Here is a 24135-nt window from a genome sequence, read left to right as displayed (position 1 = left end):
ATCTCCTGTAATTAATGATGTGCCGGGTGTGATGGCTGACAGGAGCACAAAGCCGGAATGCTCCAGCACAGGGCCATTCGGCAACCCACATCCATCCTCCAACCCACGATACTTTCCTCTTTCAGCATATCAATTACCAAGTAATTAGTATTTATCTAAGAATGAGCTTGATGCATATTCATGATGAATGTTATCAGAGAGGCATTTGAATTTGAAGTCACTGCTAAATACTGAAGAAAAACTATTTGCAAACGTATAATCTGCACAACAAGAAGAGTGCTGTGGTAGTCTAAGGATGCACGGTCTGCAAAGCCATAGGACCTGCAATTTATCATAGGTCTGTCTCCCAGTCAGGATGAAACCCTCAGAGTGGTTCTTTGGCCCAGAATCAAGCATCTGTCTCAAGGAGACATCGCTCTCTGGCCCTGTGTTAACTGCCTGTGTTGTAGAAGACAGTGAAGCTAGGAGGTGGGAAGAGTGTTGTTTGTAGTTCACTTGATGAGCCTCTCTCAGTTCAGCCACTTCCACACTTGGAATCTGGTGATTATGGGTGGCAGTGCCTGGGTTGAATCTGTTCAGTCTGTGACATGTCTAAAAGGCCACCAGAGCACATCAGTATCTCCCATAGGTAAAACGACTTTGGGTAGGACCGTAGCCTTCTAAAATGTTGGGGTCAGACAGTGCCTGGACGTCATCACAGAGCTGCTTGAGCAGAAGTTGCCTTCCCCTCCCTGCCGTCCTTATAGGCAGTCTCTTCGGTTTCCTTCATCTTCTGCTGCCCGGGAATACAGCTGACATGTCGTACCTCGCAACCGGCTTTCAGCTCTTCTTGTCCTCCAAACCGATTCAGTCCTAAACCAGCCTTCAGTTACAGGTTTCTCTGCATGTTCCTCTCTTTCTCTCTTTGTAGCATTTGATCCAAGGGCTTTTTATTAGTCTCCAAATCTTTGGGTGTAAACAGTGATATAAGGTATATATATAGGTGGATTAATAAATAGGTCTTCGTAACATCTTTCCTGCTTTTAGAATATATCAAGTCTGGCTTACTTGGTTTCTCGGCACAGTGTCCAGCGTGAGGTCAGCTTTTACTTGTGCTGTCAGATGCTATTGCCATCAAACCGCAAGGTTTCTGCCTATCTTTGTAAAACTGCCAGCAGTCCCTGGAATTCCAATCGGTAGTACTGTGACCTCAGCATTTCAGGTGGGAACACATTTTCCTTTGTTCTGGGAGTATCCAAGTTCTCCTGTGTGACTCCTGAGAAGAGCTAAGGATAACAGTTTCTTGCAAACAGGTGTACTCTCGGGGTCCCTTGTTGCACGATTTATGCACTCTCCCCATTTATTCTCGAAGATCAGTCTGGTTCTACTGTTATCACTGGGACCAGTCATAGATCTCCTTCACAGTGTTCTGATTTGGTCTCAGACCTCAAGACCTCTCCCATCCTCTCCCTAAGTTGGTTCAGAGCTGGTCTAGAACGGCCTTGCCTTGGCCTTCAAGGTACATGGGCAAAGGTGTTGCTCAGCTGACTCTTAAGCATTTCTAGACTAGATCTCAGCTCATAAATAGTGAACCCCAAGCCCTTCGGACCACTTTCCTGACCCCAGCATGAGGCTTGCGTGGCTGCACTAGCTTCCTGCTTTTAGATGGACAAGAAGTTCAAGGATGCGAATTGAAGTATAGTCAAGCCTTGAACCAAAGCTGGGTTGTAGCTGGCACCCGCATGGCCACGGGCTGGGCCCACGTAGCTCCAGAATTGATCCGGGCACTGTGGCTGACTGGCAGTGGTTAAGTAGGCCAGGTCACTTCACAGTGTGCCAACTCCTAGCCTGACTCCTGGGGAAAATGTTGTCCTGCAGCTCAGTGTTGCTATTGAAAGACTTCTCTACCTGCTGCCCCTTGTTCTGAAACAAGCGATCAGTTACTTAATGCTTTGCAATTGTGTATGCTGTAGCTAGAGGAACAGCGCTGAAAAACCTTCGCAGTCCTCCCCCCAGCCCCCCGCCAGGCCCTAGATGTAGCCTCTGTCCTCGCGGCTTCTCCAGTTCCCAGCGCCCTGGGTGCACTGCCCAGGCCCCTGCCTCATGCATGCAGAGACAGAGCCGCCTGCCTCCGCTTGTGTGTCCCGTGTGTGTGGGGGGGCAAACTGCTCTGGTTCTCTCCACTGCCATTTCCATGTGCCTGCTGCTCCCTAACTCCAGCCTGGCCCTGCCCCCACTTCTCACGGAGGAGCTGGAGTCCAGGCAAGTAGGCTGGAGGGCCAATGGGCAGTGGTCTGGTGTTGCTGGGTGGGTTGTGGGCGGCTGTCTGAGTCTGGGGAAGTGGCACAGAGCTGGAGGGCACAGGGTTGAACTTACACTTGTACTGCTACAGCCAAATCGCAGAACTGGACACCGACTCCAGGCGTGGCCTTCCCCCCGATTTAGTCTGTGACCAGAATGTGTGCATGCTAAGTCATCTCAGTCTGGTCTGACTCTTTGCAACCCTGTGGACTGTAGCGCACCAGGCTCCTCTGTGCATGGGATTCTCCAGGCAAAAACACTGGAGTGAGTTGCCATGCTCTCCTCCAGGGGATCGATCCCATGGCAGACGGATTCTTTACCACTAGCGCCACCTGGGAAGCCCAGAATAGTCATGCCAAAGACCACATGGTTCTGGAAAGGCAAAACTATCTGCTCCCTTTTCAGAAATTAACATACCCTGCCTTGGCAAAAGGTGTTTGAGGTTTTAAAAGAAGAGCGTGCTGAATACAAATAAGTCCCGTCTGGTAGGGAGCGGGAGGTGGTATCTGCTCCTGTTGTACAGTGGGGGAAGCGAGCACACAGCTGTAGCTGACTGCCCAAGCCAAAGCTGAAAATAATGCTGCTTCATTTCAGTGCTTCGTGGCCAGACCCACATATGTGAAACACAAGGACTGTTAAATTGCCTCAAATTTAGAGGAAGCTCGGGCCATTTTGTCCCAGCTTGGCCTGGGTTTCGTACTCCTGGGGTACAGACTGCTGCAGCGAGAGGCCTGAGCCTTATGCCTGCTGCCCATTTGGACGGCTGCAGGAACAGAAGGGCTCCTTAGCACTGGGTTTGGGCGGCAGCAGCAGCGTGTGCTTTTGAATTCCCAGGGTTTGAAAACACCTGAAATGTTATAAGTCTGCGTTTGCAAAGCTAAAGTTCTTATTTAGACTAATACAAGGAACACTCAAACACAACTTTTTCTCATAGTACTGAGTGCCTGTGGATTTGTGATGAAAGATTTGATTCAAGGGTCATTTTTTATGTACTAATGGTAACTCCCCTGCTGGAATGGTTATGTGCAAAAGAAACTTCCAGATTTTGGTGTCCCCCCTGCCCCCCCGCCCCACCCCGACCCCGGCTTCTGCAGGAGGGAATTCCTCTTTTGTCGCCCGTCCTAATTCTCTGACTTCCCAGAGGAAATCTAGGAGTGTTCTTCAAGGAGCCTTTAACCAATGGCCCCTGGTACTGACTATTCCATTCACCTGATATGGACTCATACACTGACCAAGCCTCTGGCCAAGCCTCTCAGTTGAAAAATGGAGAAAGGGAGGTGCAGGTAGAAGCGTATTACCTACAGTTGAATAGGGAGTAACTGACAGATTCGAGCTTTCAGCTCCTGGTCCAGTGTTCTCAAATGGCCTCTTCCGCGGGCAGGTTCAGACGTGAGGTTTGGGTACCTGAGTCTGTAGCCTTTGTGTGCAGGGAGCCCTCTGTAGATGTCAGTTATTGGTAGGTGAGATTCCCCACTGTTTCTGTTTACATGCATTGAAAGTTTTGCTCCACATTTATGCCTCGTGTTTCTGTTTTGCTCTGAAGAAAATAGAAAATGGATAATTAGCAATTCTGTCTGCCCAGTACATTCATCTCAGTGATGCTCTTAGTTGGAATAAATTACATTTACTGGCAGATGGAAGGTTATGGTTTCCTCTGGGGGCACTTGTAGGGGTGAGGTTCCCACAGCAATTGTCCTGATTCTCAGAACCAGCAGGATTTTGGGGACTCTTTCGGTGAACTGTCTCCATGCCTCATTTTTGCAAGGAAGACAGAGGCTTAATAGCCATCTACCATCTGATACTGGATTAAAATATTATTGCTGCAGCTTTCCCTGTTCTTGCCCCTCTCTAGATCTCTCCTTAGTTTATTTGAGGCTGATGTCTGGACTGGAAGATCAGTCTTGTCCTTAGCAGCGCCTGGTGAAGGACAGATTCACTTTAGATTCCTTACGCATCCTCCCCCTGGGGGAACGATAGGCCTAACCTCAGGAGCCGCTAATGGAAGGTGGCAGTTAATCTCATTAGTGGCTCCACTTAGCAGCAGAGCCAACAACGGCAAGGTCAGGTCCTCAAATCTGGGCCGGGGTGAGGAGCTGGGGGAAGGAAGCAGCCACTGCATCCAAAAGTGTGATCTCTGAGGGCTGGCTGCCGGGAGGGCAGACACTGCCCTGGCAAGACTCTGGGCCAAGCTTGGCCAGACCGTGGGGTGAACATGACCTGTTACTCCCTGACAGAATGTGAATCTCTTTGGAGCAGATGGCTCTTCAGAAACCCAGAGCATTTGTTGTCTGAGTCAGAGAATCGACTCTTCCAGTTCCTTCCTCCTCTCTCCTCCGCTCTTGGCTCTACCTGTCCCAGCCCGGTCCTCCTGACTCTGTGTCTTCATCCACACTGTGTTTTTGGTTCAAGAAAACCCTCTTTCGTACAGGCTGCTTTGGTCTTAACCACCAAATTCATGAGCTCCCCTTATTCAGGGACCTTCAGAAACCTCCCAGAGGCCCTTTTATCAACTTCTCAGCACAAAAGTCACACATTGCTGTCCTTGTTGTGTGACTTAGTGTCGTCAAGCCAGAGTCCTGAGGGAATCCGCACATCTCCTCCCCCTGGGTTGTGTCCCCGCACCCAGACTGCACGCCAGGAGCAGAGAGGCCCCCTGGGCCCCGAGCACTCAGGGTGCCATTGCCGGTGCTCTAGTGAGAGGGCGGGACAGTGAGAGGGCGAGGGTCCCCCTCCTCAGAGAGGGCGACTCTGGAAGCTGTCACCTCAGGCTGACAGCCACCTGCCGGGGCTGCTGGACAAAGCCCTGTGGTTAGTCAGTCAGCAGCTGCCTGACCCCCGCCAGGTACGAGACATGCTCCCAGAGGCCTCTGGAAATAAAAGGGAGCGGAAGGTCAGGGCAGGAAGCTGACACCCACCACAGGCGTGGAAACACCGACTTCGTCACCGTCACCTCACTGACTTAGAAAGGGCATGCGCCTGGCTTCCTGTTTCTCATGCCGTTTGGGTGTGAGGAAGGGGAGAAGGAAGATTGTGACGGGGGTCTGCTGTGACACTGTTCTTCGCTAGTGGGTCAGCATATCAGGTTTTTGGCTTTGTTTTTGAAAAGACAAGGTGAGAAAAAGGTACCTGCCTCAACACAGCAGTAGTATGTTAGCTGTCAGCGGTTCTGCCGGGGCTGGGGCTGGGACACAACTCTTTCCTACCTCTTGCTCTTGGTGTGGGGCTCTAAGTGGTACGTGAATGGCACATCATGGGTCCCACTTGGGATGCGGATCTGGTAGCCCAGCTTCTTTCAGCTGCTCCTCTGCAAAATGGTGCCCATTTTGCCTGGGAAAGGGCTTCTCCGTCTTGAATTGAAGCTGGAAGGCATGTCTGGCCCTGGCCCTCCACCAGTGACTCACGTTTACATTCACATCCCTCTCTTCTCTCCGCCCCGTCTCCTCGCTGTCTTCTCTGCCTCCCCGCTCTCCGCAGGTTCACTTGCTGAAGGACCAGCTGGCTGCTGAGGCCGCAGCACGGCTGGAGGCCCAGGCTCGTGTGCACCAGCTCCTGCTGCAAAACAAGGACATGCTCCAACACATCTCCCTGCTGGTCAAGCAGGTGCAGGAGTTGGAGCTGAAGCTGTCGGGACAGAATGCCAGTAAGCGAGGGCCCTGCCTGGCCTCACCTCCCCGTGGAGGCTCTGGAACCGCGTGTTATCTTCCCCAAACCTTTTGGTGGTACTGTTGGACCCCTGGCCTGCCCTGGTTATCCTAACAGAAAATATAAGCAGCTTTGTTTGTTCCATCCACACACTTAGTGGAATTATAAAATGGCAGGGCCGTAGAGGGTCTTGGCTGCCTTCTAGCCCAGTGCCCAGATTTGACCTTGAAAGTCCCCAGGAGTCGCCACCACATGTTCACCCAGCCTCTCCTTGATGGGCCCCCGGGCTCTTCACATCCTGAGGGCGCCTGGTTCCTTCTCAGAGGGCTTTTCCAATCGAAATACACTGAGCATCTATTGTGAGTCATGCTCTTTGAGAGCTCTGCAGGAGACGTCAGTCTGTCCAGTAGTTTACTCCCCCTGCATAACTCAGTAGCACAGGAAAGGCTGGTAGCAGTCTGCCTCTCAGCGGGTAAAGCAGAGGAAGCGCCTGTGGCCAGCTCACTCTGCTGGCTAGTGGCAGAGGTTGCTTGGCTCCTAGCCTGAGATGCCTGCCTCTACTCCCAGCCGATCCGGGCTGCGCTGGGAAGTGCTGGGAGACAGTGTGTCTCTGTGACGCGTGGAGCTTGCCCCTAGGCTGTCTGCTGCTCTAAGTGCACACTGACTGTGGACCAGTATCGACTGATCATATCCATGATCGCATTTAATCCCTACAGTGGCAGGTGATTTTGTGCTCATTTTACAGATGAAGAAACAGACCCAGAGATTAAATTACTAGCTCGAGGTTTCAAGACTAGCACAGTGTGGAGCCAAGATTCAAACTCGGGTCTGATCATAAAACAGATGCTTTCCACCTTATACCAGTAGTTCTCCCAAACTACCCTGGGAGCTTCTTAAAAAATGGATACTCCCAGATCCAACCCACAGAGATTCTGCATTGGTAGGTCTCGGGCAGACCTTAGAACTCTGTTTTTAAAGTGGCCCAAAAGTATGGATAGGGAACCACTGTGCTTTACCACTCTGAAAGCCCTTTTGGATTTTCTTTATCAAGGCCCTGTTGTATTAATGCCAGTTTACAAGGTTGCACTAAACGTTTCTACATACTTCTAACATAGCTCTTCAGTTTGTGCCTTTTTCCTACCGCGTTCCCCGGATGTAGGTCTTGCCAGCCCATTGCGGTCATGGCCCCGCCTTTGCCTCTTCCCCCGGCTCCTCCCCCTAGCCTGGCATGTCCATTCTGAGCCAAGCGGAAGGAAGGACTGAAAAGCCCACCCTTACCCCACTCCCCCCAAGATGGCCAGGGACCTGGGTGGGCCAATGATGGCTTTCAAAACAACCACCTTGCTCATACCACCCCTCCTCCTGTTGTCTCCCCCTCCAGTGGGCTCGCAGGACAGCTTGTTGGAGATCACCTTCCGCTCTGGAGTCCTGCCTGTGCTTTGTGACCCCACGACCCCGAAGCCGGAGGACCTACACTCGCCGCCCCTGGGCGCGGGCTTGGCCGACTTCGCCCACCCAGCGGGCAGCCCCTTAGGTAGGCGCGACTGCTTGGTGAAGCTGGAGTGTTTCCGCTTTCTCCCACCCGAGGACACCCCGCCCCCTGCTCAGGGCCAGCCACTCCTTGGCAGCCTGGAGCTCATCAAGTTCCGAGAGTCAGGCATCGCCTCGGAGTACGAGTCCAACACGGACGAGAGCGAGGAACGGGACTCGTGGTCCCAGGAGGAGCTGCCTCGCCTGCTGAATGTCCTGCAGAGGCAGGAGCTGGGCGACAGCCTGGATGATGAAATCGCCGTATAGGTGCCCTGGGGTGAGGAGGCCGAGGTGTGGAGGGCCGAGTCTGGCTGCTGCCTGGGTAGGGCTGCCAGCTGGTGGGCAGATGGGCACTGCTGAGGATATCCAGGGGCCTGGAAACGTTTACAGTTTCAGAAAAGCATTAGGATTTTGCTTTGGAGGGTCAAGTGGGGAAGAAATTGGATTGCCAGAAGTGAATCAACTCCTCCCTCCTACTTGTGACTACTGGGAGTGGAGGGGACTTTCAGAGCCCATGGCTTTGGGAGAGGGTCCCTCTTGAAGACCACCAGGCTGCTGAAGGACCTGCTCCCACCTACCGCATCATCAGGCTGCTCTGCCCTGTCACGTAAGGCCCTTATAGTCCCCTTGCTCTCCCTACTTCTGTGGTCCGGGCTATGAAAGGAAGCCATCGGTACCTTCTCAGGTACTTTGTGTTTAGATGCCAGGATGCTACCAGTTGCCTAACTCTTCCCTGACCTTCCTGGGAGGAATAACTTCTCTAAGCCTTTGCAGAGACTGTAGAGGTTCAATGCTCCAGGCTAAAGGACAGGATAGTCCTTTGGTGTGTGTGTGGATTGGAATGTGTCGCATTGAGGGGATATGCTTTCAGATGAATTGGATCCAAGCGCTTTCTCTGGGTGGCATCAAGCGTTGCTCCAGAAGGAGATGGGACTTCACTACCGTTCAGGCCCTGCCATGGAAGCCAGTGGGGAGGACAGCCTCTCTACTGCCCCAGATCACCGAGGTCTGATTCCTCAGTGTGATGCCCCGCCCACCTCCTGCCTACAAGTCCAGCTCATCCCCAAGGAAGCTGGAAAGCTGCCCTCTCTCTCCTGTGTCCTGCCTCAAGGGCTGTGCCTACTGAAGCTGTTGTAGCACTCTGCCTCTATAAAAGCCTCAGAGCCCCCAGCCTTACCTCTCAACCTGTCCTCTCCACTGGGTGAAAGTGTGCAGTTTTTACTGCAAAAAGAAAAGAAAAAGAACACAGGCTGGTAGCTGAGACTGCTCAAGTCCACTCTTCAGAATCACTGCCACTTAAGTCAGGGACCAGAGCCACTTTGCCCTTGACTGGCCACCCTGTGGATGCGCGCCTTGAATGCACCTGTAAACAGTGCCACGTGCAGCTCTCCTTTACCATCTGGGCCCGGAGGTTACCACCTGATACTCTGGGCTGACTGGGGCTCTGAGGGCACGCTTGCATGTCCTTGCCACCAGTAAGACCCTCAGTGGCTGGTAACAGGTTTAAAGGTGCCTGAAGAGAGAGCTGAGACATGCTAGTGCTGTGTAAGTTTGGGGAAATGTCTTTATCTTGAACAGCAAATTCCAGACCCAGACTGTGTTACTATGGGGTTGGCTAAAATGTTCTTTCAGGTTTTTCCATAGCGTCTTATGGGAAAACCTGAATGAACTTTCTGGCCAACCCAGTGTTTGAGGATCAATTGGTAACGATGTGGTGGCTTCAAAATCAAGTTCCTTAAGCCTAACTTGGCTTTATAAAATACAGAAATGAAAGTGCGGATCTTCCGTTATAGCTACAGTTGGATTTCCGTTAGACCCGGAAGTCCAAATTAAAGGAAATGAATGCAGCTTTATGTTAGCCTTCCTTGGTGCATGAAGGTATCAGTGAAATGAGATGGGTGCATGTGTGTGTGCTTGTGTGTACATGTTTGCTTGCTTTGACACGCACGTGTGAGGGAAGGTGTATATGTGTGTGTAGGCTTGTCAGAAGTAACCAGAGAAAAGAGAATGGGAATCTCCAGAGTGTTTGAATCAACAGTAGACTTGTGTTCTTTTCCTAATGTGCATTTAGTTGGAGAGGGGGTGGCTCTGTTTTGTTACACTTTCTAGTTGATCATTGGAAGTAGGTCCAGAGACAGAAGGGAAGGAAGAACCATGAAATCAAAGGAGAGAGGCCAGGAGTCCAGTTTGGCTGAGCCTCTCTAGCTTACAAAATCCTAACCTAGGCTTCCTTGAGTGTGGGACCTCTTTGCTCATTAGAAGTTGGGGTGTTCAGGGGAGGGGAAGGTCTGGCTTCTCCAGGCCCACTGCCTGCAAGCAGGGGCTGAGGACAAAGCCAGAAGCCAGTGGACTGGGTGTGTGGAATGTGCTAGGAGAGGGCTTGTTTGGGGTGGGGAGAAGAGTGGGTGGGGAAGATACTTTCTAAAAGGGTCTTGAAAAATTGCAAAGAGAAAGAAGAAAGGAGATGGTAGAGAGACTGAAGAATTGGAGAGACAAGTTCTCTGTACTACTGACTTGGACCCATTCAAGACCCTTCCCTTCAGGAGGCTCTACGGTGGTTTCTACCCACATTGGCCCCATCCTTTCCCCAGTTCAAGTCCTCCCTGGAGCACTGGTGTGTGTGTTGGCATCATCCTTAGTGTGACCCAGCCAGCGTGCACTGGGTGTGTGGAGATGGAGGAGACAGAGGACAGATCTAGGGGCCTTCAAAGGTCACCAGCCACTGGGCAGGAAAGGGAGCATTGTGGACCCCAACCTCCAAGCGATGTCACCCTGTCCTCTCCCCCTTGCTTCTTGCTCTGCTAACTCAGCTCCTGCACTCCTCTCTTTCATCCTTCTACTCTGCCCTGTGTGGAGGACGAGTGGACACCAGGGGCGCCTCCCTTGCAGTACCTGCCCCAGCCTCTCCCGGGTGCCAGCAGACTCTTGGGCACCCTAGGCTCTCACAGGTGTGGAGCCAGGGAAGAATTGCTCTGCACAGGATGGACTCTATATTGGAACTGAAAATTATATTCCTCATATTCCTGCTGATACCAATGCTGTCTATAAAGCCTCTTCATAGCCTCACTTCTCTCAACTGCTCTCCTTTAGGGGTTGTATTCCTTTTTATTTTCTCTTTGCCTGACTGCTTTCTCCTACCCCTCACCCCTCACCCAATTCCTCGCCCTCTCCCTGAGCCTTCTACTTCCTAAAACTGTGTGGCATTAACTCTGTTGGATCAACTCTCTGGGAAAAGATTCTGTTCATGTAAGTGCACTTACTGCCTGGATGTTGTCACTAGTCTAGTGGCTTTTGCTAAATAAACCTTTCTTATTTCTAAAAGCTTTTCCATTGTCTTTTCTTGCTTCTATTCTACCTGCTCCTTCTCCCCACCCCACCCCACTCCCCAGGCCTGGTGGCATCAGCTCCGTGACGCACAGTTCCCAAGGGTGTGGTATTGAGAAAAAGAACTCATGCTTCCAACAAGGAGGAAAGGAAGGTGGTACCTTCAGAGGCAGTTTGTCCAGACCAGCCTTGCAGGATCAGGCTATACCAACAGTTCTTATCCAGAGGCGATGGCGCTCCCCCAGGGGATGTTTGACAATGTCTTTTTGGTTGTCACAACTCGGAAGGAGTCTGTTGACACATAGTGATTGGAAGCCAGGGAAGCTGCTAAATTTTCTACAGTGTGTAGAACAGCCCCCACGACAAAGAATTATCCAGCCCGAAATGTCAGTAATGCCTCGTCTATACCTGTTTCTTTTGTTCAGACTCTCCCATACCCCAGGCCTTTTCAAGCTCCGAACATCATTGAAATATTTTGGCAGCAGCAGCAAGTTTTGAGTGCTTGAAAAAGTACATCATAGATCTTTTCAGATAGAGTGAAGATCATCAAGATTATAAGATTTCACTGATTCCCTTACTATAAATGTCTGAAATATGTAGTTGGTAGGATGCTGGATGGGAGCAATCCAGAAATGTCCATACTGGAGACAAAACAGGCACCTTCCCACACCTGCCTAGAAGGATTATGGTGTCACTGAGACACAGCTCAGCAGAGGGGTCCTGTCTCACTGAGATGTGGCCTTTCCTGTAGGGAGCAGAAATGAAAGGGGTGACAGAAAGCTGGCAAAGACAGATGTTGGAAAAATGTGGAGCTGCAGTCTCTCAAAACCAGCATCGTGACAATCAGGCTACAGTTACCGGAACATATAGCTCTTTGGAAGGCAGAGGTTTCGACTTTGACTTTGACTTTGGTGAGCCAGGCCTTGAAGGAGAGTTGGAGGGTCAGTCAACCAGGTTTACGTACCCTCTGCCCTTCTCTGGCTGAGTGAATGGAACTGAACCTTTATTTTCTCACCTGTAAAATGGGAATACAGTACCCCACTAAAGCCTCAATGAAGAGTGAATGAGACTGCATTTGAGAAGCAGCGTTGCTGCTCTGGGGTGCCTGATCAGTGCGGGTGTGTGCTGCGTGCATTCCTGCTGCGCTGAACCTGCTCAGAACTCTGCATATTGAGAATGCTCCTGGGGTCATGACATTACGTGAAATGTGAAAGGGGGAAAGTACCTTGTCCTGAGGGAGAAAATGCTAAATTTGCACCCCCGCCAGGGCATGCTTAGCATGTGCTGTGGCCCTCAGGCTCAGTCCCCAGCCTTTAGATGGCTTTCTGTCTCTCTCTTTTTTCAAACTGTGCTCTGTGCCCAGGTGGCTCAGTGGTAAAGCATTGCCTGTCAATGACTGCCAGTGGCAGGAGGCGCAGGTTCATCCCTGGGTCGAGAAGGTCCTCCGGAGAAGGAAGTGGCCAGCTGCTCCAATACTCTTGCCTGGGAAATCCCATGGGCAGAAGAGTTTGGTGGGCTACAGTCCGTGGAGCTGCAGAGACGGGCACGACTGAGCATGTCTGCACACACGTTCCTGGCTGTGCCTGTGTCGTGGGTGTCCTGGAGGAGCAAGCAGGGCCTGGGCTGAGGGAGAAGGGGTCCTCTCCTGGCCCTCCCCACACACTATGCTGAGACCGTGGACGGCCTCCCCAGGTCCGCTCCTTCTCCCCATCTCCCTGGCCTCCTTCAGGAGCCCCGTCATAGGGCCACACGTGTAGTGATGTCTGTAAGGGGAAGCTCCCGAGGGCTTAGGTGACATTTCCATTTAGGGAAGTGGGACATCCGAGTGAGGACAAAAGAGTCTTCAGAGTCTCTCCCCTGCTCCCCCAGAGAACCAGGCCCGGGAAGAAGTAGAGTCATGTCAGGGCTGCCTGCAGACCACCGTGCCCCGTGGGGGGAGAGTGGGACCTGCAGGTCCTGGCTCCTGGGCCAGCTGGAGGCGGTGGGGGGGTGGAGGGAGGCGAGAAGTGGGGTGAGGAGCAGGGCAGTAGGGGTGGGGCTGGGAGTGGCCTCACAGCAAAGGACTGGGACGCGACGGGGCCTTGGGTCCAGCCTCTCTCTCCCTCACAAAGGAACTGCACATGGTATTTGAACAGGACAGTGCTAAGCAGAAGCAGCTTTGCTAAACCGTAACGTGGGGCTTCAGGAAGACTTACCATATGACCACGGGAAGGGTCAGAGGAGATCCTCCCCACATTGGCCAACCAGTGGGCAGGCAGAGACAAGGGGAGGGCTGGTGCCGGGGTCCCTGAAAGGAAATGCTCCCCCACGCCCCTGCAGTGAAGGAGCCCACTGAGTCACCAGGGAGATGAAGTGAGAGGTAAATAAAGCCTCAAGATAAGACCGTCAAGCATTAAGCTCTGTTTTTCTTTCACCACAAAATGGGCAAAACAGGTGTCCTTGCTGCCCACTCAATGCTCATCCATTTTTCTCTGTCAGAGTGGGCTGTGAGGTTTGCTTGAAAATGGAATAAGGGTCAGGGCTATCTGCTGGGACATTCCTTGGTACTAGAAGCAGTGTTTTCACATGTTTAACCTGGCCTTTCTGCCATGACTCAACAGAGCTATGTCAAGATATCCCATGGGTCAAAAATGATCTACTGCAGCGAGAGATGTCCCTTCCAAGAGAAGCATCATGTGTTAGGAACAGACCCCAACCTTATTTGCCTCTCTTCTGGCTTATGCATGAGGTATGGCCTTCCCATTCCATCCCTCAGAAGATCTAACATCTAAGAAGCTTTCAAACTACACGCACATTCTGCCAATGCAGCCTTCCCCAGGCTGACAGGAGAGGGCCTTCAGCCCTTCTCCCTCCGTGCGAGCTTCCCCATGGCGCAGGGCCAGGACTGATCACAGCGGGAGCAGCAGGAAGGTCAGGGTCCTAAAGCGGTGGCTCTCATACTTGAGCTACGTCAGAATCACCTAGAGGGCAACTACAGCACAGACCGAGGGGCCCACCCGCAGTGTTCTGATTCAGTAGGTCTGAGAATTTAACTTCTAACAAATTCCCAGGGGATACTGACACTTCTGGTCTGCGCACATCACTTTGAAAGACCACCATCTCGGAAGATATTCCCATACTTTAGGGTATTCTTTCAAAACAGAGAGGCAGGGAGATGGGCCTGGTGTTGCTAGGCAACCAGCAGCAGAAGGGAAATAGGATGGGGGCCAGAGGCTGGGAAGGATGGGGTACAGGGTGACCTCGCACTTAACAAAAGGCTGTCTCTGATTTTGGTTTATTGACATCTCCACAAGAGACATAAATAGGTATCGTCCCCTATTTACCTGGCGTCATCTACTAACAAGGCAGCTGCTGCTATCCAGCAGGCCTACCTGAAGGCCTGGCCGCTGCCCAAGGAGAGCCTGTCTCCCGGCCGGGCTTTCTGCTCCTTGCACCAGAGGGATTTGAGCTTGTGGTAGTACACCTTGCAGCTGAAGCCCTCCTTGGAGCCCCTCTTGATATGGCTCTTGAGGGAGTGCAGCGTCGGGTACAGGCGGCAGCAGGATGCACATTTGTAGCCATTCTGCTGGGCCGGGTGCCACTTGGAGGCCGTCAGGATGTCCTGGGCCGAGTGCCACTTGGAGGCTGTCAGGATGTCCTGGAATGTGATGGAGTCTGTGGGGTCTGGGCTGGGCCTGGATTTCTTGGTGGCCTCTCGGGGGCAAGTGTTCTCTGGGGAGGGAGAGGATGAGCAGACGCTGTCGACTGTGTCCTCTGGGAGGCAGCTGTCCCCCTGACCCTCATCCCGCTGCACCTCTGGGAAGCTGTAGGTCTCAAGGTGGCTCTCTGTGTCCTTGCATAGAAAGTAGCTGTAAGGGGAGAACCAGGGCCGGTAGACGGTGCAGTTCCACCTCAGCTGCCCTCCGTCTGGGGAGTCCCTCAAGATACAATCTGCAAATGGAAGAGCTGGGTCTGAGCCTCAGGCCAGGCAGGGAGCAGTGAGGCCTGGGGTGGCCAGAGACTGTGCAGAGAGGCAGAAGGACAAGCAGACAGGGCCAGGCATGCCCTCAGGTTACCTCTGCCCCGCCTTGAGTGCCTTCTGTGAGCAGGCAGAGGATGGGGTGGGGAGGGCAGTCTGAGGCATTCCTTCCTGCTGTTTGCTTTTCTGCTGGGACAAATGGCAGTTTGACCTCTGGGTAGTGACTCCCGGTGGAATCACTAACTGAGCCCTGGTATTTGTCAGCTGTGTCCCTCCCTGAGGACACCTCTCCTCTGCCTCCTCTAAGGAGCAGCCTGCCAGACCTCTGCACTCCCTCTTCCTTCCACCAAAGGTTGTGGCCATTTTTCCAGCCTCACTGTCTGCCTTCAACAGCCTGGTCAGGCAGAAACTGCTGTTGTGCATCAGCGTGAGAGACAGGAGAGGAGAAGCAAGAGGCCCCCACAGGCCTGCAGGTCTCTGCTAAAGGAAGCACCAGACAGAAGACTGCAGGGGGCAAGGCAGCGGGTGGCGATCCCATGCACAGCTCCCCCATGCCCTTCGGGGAGCAGCCCCATGCCCCAACTTCACCCCCCGTGCCCGCCCCAGCCAGAGCAGGCCTCACCTGGTGAGATCATGGTGTTGTGCACCCCGTGCCGGAGAACGCCGCTTGGGCACTGGGGCGGCAGGGCCTGGACTGGGCTGGACACCTCAGTCGGTAACACAGGCTTTGCGATGTCTGGGTTACAGGAGAAACATTCTGGTGAGCTGAGCAGTGTTGGGAGCCCTCCCCCCAAGACGTACCTAGAGGTTTAACCGTGGTTCTTTTAAGGGACTACAAAGCTGAAGCAAAACAGTGACCTTTCTTGCACCTAGATAGGCAGAACTATTCTGGACGACCTCCTAGAGAATTCCAAGTAGGGTGTGGTTTCATTGAGACCCAGGAAAGAGCCTCTCCAAAGGAGAATGTTATAGCAGCTTTCTGCCCGGCCCAGCCCTCTCTTGACCCTCCTGCAGCTCACTCTGTGTGTGTGTGTGTGTGTGTGTGTGTGTGTGTGTGTGTGCGCGCGCGCACGCGTGCGTGCATGTGTGTGCTTCTGTCTCTTCACGTTGCACCTTTTGGGTCCCTCTAGGGCCCAAGGGAGGGAGTCATGGGCCCTGTTGCTTTGTTACAAGATCCCTTTGAGGATGAAAAGCTGCTTTCTCCAATAAAAGTGCCTCCCACCCATAGCCAGAGAGTGTTCAGATGAACCGTAGCTGTCTGATGGCTGCTAATACTTGGCTTAAAAAGCTGACTTGCCTCAAATCTCAGAGTAGTAGCTGTGCTCAGTTTGGGAAATGGATACAAATGCCCTGTGTATAGACAGTGAGTGTTTAGGAGAACTACTCCTCCACGGAGCAGCACTTAAACTTCAGTGTGCGTAGGAACCACCTGAGATTGATAAAAGTGCAGATTCTGACTCAGCGGGTCTCAGGTCGGGCCTGAGGTTTTTCATTTCTGACAAGCTCCCAGGAGATGCTGACGTTACAGGTCCATGGACCATGCTTTGAACAGCAAGTCAGAACATTCAGGTTTATTCCATGATGAGCTCATCAGCCTCTTCTCCTCCAGCTTACATAGACAGGCCGTCCCCTCGAGTGTCCATGCAGGTGCAGAGGGTGAAGGGTGCGGCAGCAAATGTCTCCCCCGTTCTTCACTTGCAAGAAATGAATAAACAGCAGGAACTACTTACCTGGTTTCTCCGATTAAAATGCCTCCCACCCACAGCATTTTGAAAAATTATTTTCTCCCCGTGTGTAATTTAACTTTCTCACTAAATTGAGATCCTGTAACATGATCTGGTAGAGTCCTCAATTACAAGCTTCAAAGAGCCACATTTTGGGGGGCCCAGTGGCACCAGAGTTTACCTGGCAAGCTGGTGGCACGTGAGGACATAATATCAGGAAGAGTGCTCAGGGCAGAGGAAGAGATCCGAGTTCCAGAAATGCTGAGGAGCGAGAAGTTCTCCATGTTCGGACTACCGAAGGGTGTGGAGGTCACGCACAGCTGCTCCCAGGAGGCTGGTTGGGTTGTCTGGACGATAAACATTCCGAGCGCAGGTGACATCACAAGACCACACGATTCCATTCACCAGGATGGTGCCCCTCAAAGACAGATGGGGTCTGGTGCAAGCAAGATAAACATTTTTAAAGATTTTTTGACTTGGCATTCCTCAGGGGCCTGTCTTACTTGGGAATATCCAGAGGGATGGAGGCGTGTGGGCGAGACCTGGAGCGATGCTGTCTGTCCCCCTGTCTGTTCTTTAGTGTCCCTTTTCCAAGTTGTTGCTGTCCCTACCCCCAGCTCTGGGGTTCTCTGTCCTCTCTGAATGACCTCCTTGGTTTCTTTTTCATCTGCCTAATGTCTGCCACCAGATACTTTTGTTGTTTTAATTTAGCTTCTGGTTTGGGATATGGCGTATACTTTTATATTTTTCTTTGGACATAATTTCAAACTTAGAAGAAGCTGCAAAAATAAAAGTAGTGCAGAGAACGTCCATGTACCCTGTATCTAGATTTTCCTGTTGTTAACATTTTATTCCATTTGCTTTATCAATTCCCTCCCTCCCTGTCTATGCATGTATACGTTTGGTTTTTTCTGAGGTATTTAAAGGTAAGTTACAAACATAATGTCCCTTTGTGCCTAAATACTCAGTATGTTCTCCCCAAGAATAGGGACCAGATACTGTTTTAAATAGTTGGTGCTGTCTGTTTTTAGCAAATGACTAAAACATAAATGGGTGGCTTATTCAACCTACTCAACACCATTTGCTCATTATAAGCCATTTCCCATGAGGCTCTGAACTCAGAGTGGCAAGGTGGCCTCTTTTCTTTGCTTCACTTCTGTCGTGTAACAGCCTGGGTAGCCTGCTAGAGGGTTGATGTGAGTTGAAGGTGCCCCCTTCTAGATGCATACGGGGCTTTGTATGTGAAGGTGGAGATGTTTGTGCAGGGTGGGAAAGATCTGGTGCACTCCCCCCGCTGTGTGTGGACCAAGTGTGAGTGAGCATCTGTGTGTGAGAGCCCGGAGTTGTCGTCCTGTCCATGGGTGTTCACAGCACTCAAACGTTAGCCAGGGGCAGTGTGGGGCGCGTGCTCTCCTCACGCGCTTCCTCCACAGCCTGGTCTGGAATGGTAGCACGTGTTGGGATGCAAATTGATACTACGTACCTTGGCAGCTTTAAGGTATTGGCAATCGCAGGTGGCTGCTGTGGCGTGCAGAAAGATCAGGGCTCAGGGAGTCAGCCTGTGTGAGTTCTAAGTTTGGCTCCACTGTTTAGCTCCCTGTGGGTATGAGGCATTCCTCTCTGCCACCTGCTTTTCCCATTCTGTTAATTGACGTGGTTGGAGTGGATGACCATCTTCCTAGTCTTAAATCCAGTGACTTACATGTGGAAATGAGACAACGGAGTGATGCAGGATCCAGGAGACATAGAGTTTCATCCTGCCCTGGCCCATTCCATTCCTCCTGCCGCCAGCTAGGAACTCCAGATATACTTAATGTAAGAGGGGGCTCAGAATATTGGGGGAAATACAGGAGGCTACATCCGTGCCTGTTGGGAGAGTTCTAAAAATCTGACTCTGTTTTGATCTGATTGTTAAAAAGCACCCGGTCATCCTGGGTGCCTCCTAGCAGGGCCCCTGTCTTGCATGCTGTGTCTTCTCGGTGTGTTGTTGCTGGTGGCCCAGACAGGAGATGACACTCCCCATGTGGTCGGTCACTACATAAAACGTGTCTCTCTCTCGTTTGTTTCCCACCTGCTTTCCGAGCCCCTTTCTCGGACAGGTAAGATACCACCATCTTTCTTACGGATGACTTTGGCCCCAGATGTTCCTCTCTGCTTGGCTGTGTGCATGCTGGGGGTGCTATGGGGAGGGTCACCTGGTTGGGGTCCAATTACCTTCCTTTCCACCATCACTGTTACTTTCTGAACCACCACACTTCTAGTCCTGACAGTGTGTGCAGTCTTAATGCTTTCAGCAGGAAAGGGGCTTGCTGCACACCCCTCAGATGGGGAGATGAAGGAAGCCCCAGGGAGAGTCCTGCATTGGAGGGAGGCTGGTAGTTCCTCCCAGTCTGACCTCAAGAGCCCCTGTGGACCACTCCCGCAGGAGGGGGTTTTGAGTGACTTTTCTAAATGGAAAAGGGCTTGGAGAACAGTTTCTCTAAGATGTTAGCTCCTAATGCAGTCAGTTTTAAGTATTCATGTCAGAAGTCAATTCAATTAAACTATTTGCTAAATGCCTGCTATTGTGCAACGCCCTATGCTGAGCAGTGTAGACCAGAAATATCACTCAAGATGCTACAGCCCATCAAGGAGCTTATTTTATTATAAAGACAAGATGTATTTACCAGAAGACTTCAGAGAATTGTGAAGAGAGTATATGATGGGTCATCTTTAAATTGCTTAAGAATTCAGCGTATGCATTCCGACGAGTAGAGAAGCAAGTAGTACAGGAAATCTAAGATGGTGCTTAGTCAGGAAGTTATGTTTATTAGACTGTTTCCTCAATAATTATAATAAAAGGGGCTTACAGTTTACAACTTGCTTTGCCAGGTGCTTTTGGTACGACACTTTTAGAAATGATTGTGTCTGCTCTGAAAATTCACATTAAACCAATGAGGAAACAGCCACAGAACTATGTGAGCCCAGAAGTGGTGGGGATTGGCCTTCTTCCCCAGCATATCTCTCTTGAACACTCACTTTAGTTTCATGGTGGCTCAACTACTTTCTGGTTTGGGGGGAAATCATTCAATGCATTAGTTTCCAGGAGTTCATGATCAAAGAAAACTTTGAAGAATATGGGACATGATAGGTAAATTACGTGAAAGTGGATAACATGGCAAGACGTACAGTCTTGGGAGAAGACTCGAGTCGATACGCCTGTTGTAGGATGGGCCAGGACTTCCTGCTCGTGTGGTGGGGCCACATTCGGAAGTCAGCCAGCCTGTGCCCGGTGTCCCAGCGATGCTCTACTCAAGTTCCTGGCATGTCTCCTGCCGAGGTGCTTTTCCTGCCCGTGGGTTAGGGTCAGTTACAGAAGTGAAGCCTGGGGCTCACCAAAGGGGGAGATTCCACTCTTCCCACAGCTGCCTCCTACCTCCAAAGACCCTCAACATCTGGCTTTTTGAGGTAATTGGCTCAGAAGAGATATCTCTGCTTGAAACCACAATAGAGAGGAATGCTCCCTGTGACCCAGGACTCAGCAGGCAGGGCAGAGAAGTGCTTTATGCACAAGTTCAACAGAGGGGCTTCCCTGGGGGCTCAGATTATAAAGAATCCACCTGCAATGCAGGAGACCTGGGTTCAGTCCCTGAGTTGGGAAGATCCCCTGGAGAAGGAATACTCCTGTATTCCAACCTGGAGAATTCCCTGGACAGAGGAGCCTGGCAGCCTATACAGTCCATGGGGTCACAAAGAGTCGGAACCAACTGAGCGGCTAACACTTTCACTTTTTTCAACAGAAGAAAATGTACACCCTAATCTCAGTTCCTCTTAGGAAGGCTCAGCAAGAATAGACACTTAGGAGAGGAGCCTGTGACCAAAAGCAACCTCTCCTCCCCACAGACTGACAAAAGTATCTGGAGCAGTTGGGAAGGACAGGAACCTCCAGCCTGCTTGCAAGGTGCTAGCATGGGTCTGGCTGCACTGAGGCCTGAGCTGAATTTCCACGTCTGGAGACGCTGCCCCATGCCAGAGTGTAGGCAGCATGGCTTAGAACCCTGAGCTCCAGCCATTCCAGTTACACATCTCAGAGCTGCTACGGTCTTGGTCTCCACAGTTCTCTATCTGCAAATGGGTTTGGCAGTTCAAGGTATTTATTTTGAGCACCTACTGTGTGCTAGCTGTCAAAGACACAAAGATGAATGAAACACGGCCACTGCCTTGCAGGTACCAACAACTCAACGGGTCTCCTCTCAGTCCTTTGAGTTAATTAATCCTTCCAGCTGAAGAGAGATCCCTAAGAGAAGTGTCCACAAGGCATATTTAGACAGCACGCAGGGCAGGGAAGGGAGTGGGACAAGCTCTGAGCTTCGGGTGAAAAACCCTGGTTTGTAGTTCCCACCGCACCAGTAGTTGGCCTGTGACCTGAGGCCCAGCAGTTCACTGCTCTGAGCCCCGTTTTCCTCCTCCATAATATAAGTCTTAACCACACCCCACCTCACCAGGTTGTCCTGAGGATTAAGTGAGCTGGTGTTTGTCGGCTTCCTCCTGCTTCCTTGGCACCAAGCGCTTGTCTGTTTGGTTCACACCATCCCTCCTCAAACAGCTGGTCCATTCTCCCAGATTGCACACCAGGAAAAGTGAGCATTTTCCGTGGAGAAAGCATGCTACGTGTGTGGCTCTTTAGCAGAGAGCCTCCAACCGCAGGCCTCACGCTTGTCCTTCCTCCACCGGCTTCTACCCCAGGACCCGAGTCAGTGCCATGCGCTCACCGCGACATGAAACTGTACTCTCACCACCTCGTCCTTGTTTTCCTTCGCTTTAAAAGGCCTGCTAACCCCAAGGTAAGGAGTTAGGCTGGGAGTCAAGGAGGCAGGCTTAAAGGGATAAGTTGGCTTTTTTGTGGCTAGAGTTCATCACTGATTAACCTGGGTGAGGCAGAACTAGAATTTCTGGTTCCACAGCCCATCAAGACAACGGGATTGGAAGGTTCAAGAGGTCTTTGCTGGAGCTCTCTCAACTCGTGAGGTTACAAAGCCTTGTGAGGTTACAAAGTTGTGGGTGTGGTCTAAGGAGAAGACCAGCAGTGATGGGGAAAGAAGTGCTCACTCCCCTCCCCTCACCGGCTCTCTCTCTTTCCCTCTTTGTTTGTAGTCGACCACAGCATGTTTGAGAACCTGAACACAACCCTCACTCCCAAGCTCCAGTCAAGCTGCTCTTTCCCCCACTTGTCCAGGCCAACAGCCCCCAGCTCTGCTGCTCAGGGGTCTGCGGAGCCCGGGGGGCCCGGACTCTGGGTGGGCAGCAGTCAGCACCTCAAGAGCCTGGGCAAAGTGGTGGGGGCCAAAGTGAATGACTTCCTGCGGAGAAAGGAGCCCTTGAGCCTGGGCAGCGTGGGGACAACAGAGGTCAACAAGACTGCAGGGGCCCAACTGGCTGGCGGGGCTGATGGGGATGACGGAAGGTGAGTGCACCACCTATCCACCTCCCTGCGGGTCTGGGGACCAGGAAGAGGCTTGCAGATAAACTGTAGTGTCTCTAGAGGAGAATGACCCTGGGGAAGGGATGTGAGATTGTCACATGAGGAATAGCTGAAGGGTGACGTTTAGGGAAGCCGGCTTCACCGTCCGCCACAGCTGAAGTTCACGGCATGCCCATTGTGTCCTAGCGCTGTGCTGTGCTTCAGCTGCGCTATTTTACCTGACCCTGCCACAGTCCTCTGAGGTAGACAGTATCATTTCCATTTTGCAGACAGTGCAGGTTCAGAGTGGTAACGTGAGGAGCTTAAGGGTACAAAGTTAGTGATTGGCAGAGCTGGATTCAAACCCAGGTATTGTGGAAAGCACGCTTCCCAGGGGGATTCCGACACCCAGCCCCGGGTGAGAAGCCCTGGCCTGACAGTCAGTAGTGGAGAAGCCCATGTTTGGGCAGGTGCGGGGGAAGCCTCCCATTTAGGGCCTTGTTTTAGACACGTGCACTTGGAGGGTGGTGATGCAACTTTTGAGAACTATTGTGTAGGTTCTGATGTGATGCAGTTCACCAGTGGGCCCAGTGTTAACTCTGTGCCGCTCTGAAGACCAAGTGAGCATGTGACAGCCCCAAAGCCATTTGCGCTCACACTGCTGAGATTCACGCTAAACCAAGGATGAGAGTCCAGAGTGTAAAGCGCCTCCCTGGGTGGGTGAGTGGAAAATGCGGTTGGAGTTAGAGATGCGAGAACACAGCACGGACTGGTGTCTCGCCAGCCTCAGAGCACTGACATCAACTTTACAGGTCAGCCCTGCAAGAAGCATTCCCTCGGCTGGATCCTCCACCTCCAGCCACCAGGAAGCGAACCCCTCGGGCCCTGAAGACCACCCAGGACATGCTGATTTCGTCACAGCCTGTCCTAAGCAGTCTGGAGTATGGGACAGAGCTGGCATCTGAGCAGCCCCAGGTCTCGTCTTCCGCCCAACCCAGCCCAGCCGATGCTTCCCAGCCAGAGGCCACCACGGAGGTGGACAGGGGTGACGCTCTGCCCAACGGAGAGGTTTCTGTGTCAGTACCTGACCTCATCCACAAAGACAGCCAGGACGACCCCAAGCTCAAGGTGACTGAGTGCCGAAGGGCCTCCTCCCCTGGCCTCATGGAGAGAAATGGCCTCAAACTCAGCCTGAGCCCCATCAGCCTGGCCGAGTCTCCGGAGGACGGCAGCCCACCTCCGCGGGCGCGGACCTCCAGCGTTGACAATGAGGGCCCTCACCCAGACCTGCTGTCCTTTGAGTAGAGCTGCTGAGCGCCTCCCTCTGCCCCCTCCTCCTGGCCCTCCGTGCACCCTGGCCCTGCCCTCTCTCCTGCTGTCTGTCCCCCTTGCACAAGGCATGGCAGAGTGATTCTCCTGGTGATTGCAGGGCCAAAGGTCCAAGTGGTTGTATAGTCCAAGAGTCTGTCCATGGAATGGAAAAAGTACTCCCTTGGGTGCCATCCTAGCTTCTCTGCATGCTGGCTGCAGCCCTTGGATGTTGGGGCACCTCTGCTCCCACGGTGCCCTGGCTTCCCACTGGCGTGCAGGGCCAGCAGCCCAGGATGAAGGCTGTTCTCTTTGCCTGTCTTCCAAATGCCGCCTGCTCTTCTCTTTTCCTCGCCGTCCTGGTTCCTTCCTTCTCCTCCCTGGGTGCCCAGAGGCCTCCTGCCTCAGGGGCAATCAGTTTCGATGGGGGTGCTGGGTTTGGCTTGGTGACGGGCCCAGACCCAGAAAGCCACACCAGAGCACAGCCCAGCCGCAGCTTTTCCTGGTCACAAGACAGTGCAGCCCTCGGGCTGTTCCCTTGCCTCTGCCCGTGTGGATGCAGGCTGAGGGAGATGCTTATGCCTTAGACCCTGGGCAGCCTTGGCGCCCAGCGTTCACAGGGGCTTCTCCTCTGGATGGGGAGCACGGTGAGCCCTCCCTGGGGCAGGGCATGGAGCCAGCCACAGAGGGCACCTGCCCAGCATGCGAGTGTCCAGAGGCTTTGGGAATGATGGTGCCCCAGCTACGCTTGTGTTCCCTGCCCAGAAGGAGGGGCCCGGGCTTCCCGCGCTGTGCGTGAAGGCAGGGCTAGGCAGGCGCTGGCAGAAGCAGCAGAGCAGGTTCTGACGTCATTTGGGGGGAGGGCATCCAGGGAGCTGGTCCCGAGAGAACGCAGAGCAGTAGTGGAGAAAGCCGTGGAAAGAAAAGTC

General features: G+C 52.5%; 2 protein-coding genes across 2 annotated transcripts in view; one reads left to right on the top strand and one right to left on the bottom strand.

The window, feature by feature from the left end:
• NOS1AP (nitric oxide synthase 1 adaptor protein) overlaps positions 1-23203 on the top strand; it is a 352882-nt gene extending 329679 nt beyond the window's left edge. The window contains 6 exon segments of the mRNA XM_052637474.1: positions 5755-5920; positions 7304-7713; positions 7744-7745; positions 21602-21905; positions 22325-22341; positions 22711-23203. Of these exon segments, the coding sequence (XP_052493434.1) occupies positions 5755-5920; positions 7304-7713; positions 7744-7745; positions 21602-21905; positions 22325-22341; positions 22711-23203 (1392 nt within the window).
• On the bottom strand, positions 14144-16859 carry SPATA46 (spermatogenesis associated 46). Its single transcript, XM_052637475.1, has 3 exons — positions 16640-16859; positions 15357-15470; positions 14144-14706 (listed from the first exon to the last, which is right to left on the bottom strand). The coding sequence occupies exons 1-3, from the start codon at positions 16857-16859 to the stop codon at positions 14144-14146; spliced, it is 897 nt and encodes a 298-aa protein (XP_052493435.1).
• Positions 23204-24135: the final 932 nt, after the last annotated feature.

Source organism: Budorcas taxicolor, chromosome 3 (genome assembly GCF_023091745.1).
Source record: "Budorcas taxicolor isolate Tak-1 chromosome 3, Takin1.1, whole genome shotgun sequence".
Lineage (NCBI taxonomy): Eukaryota > Metazoa > Chordata > Mammalia > Artiodactyla > Bovidae > Budorcas > Budorcas taxicolor.
The sequence above is the reverse complement of the archived record's forward strand: the minus strand, read 5'-3'. Positions and strand labels throughout refer to the sequence as shown.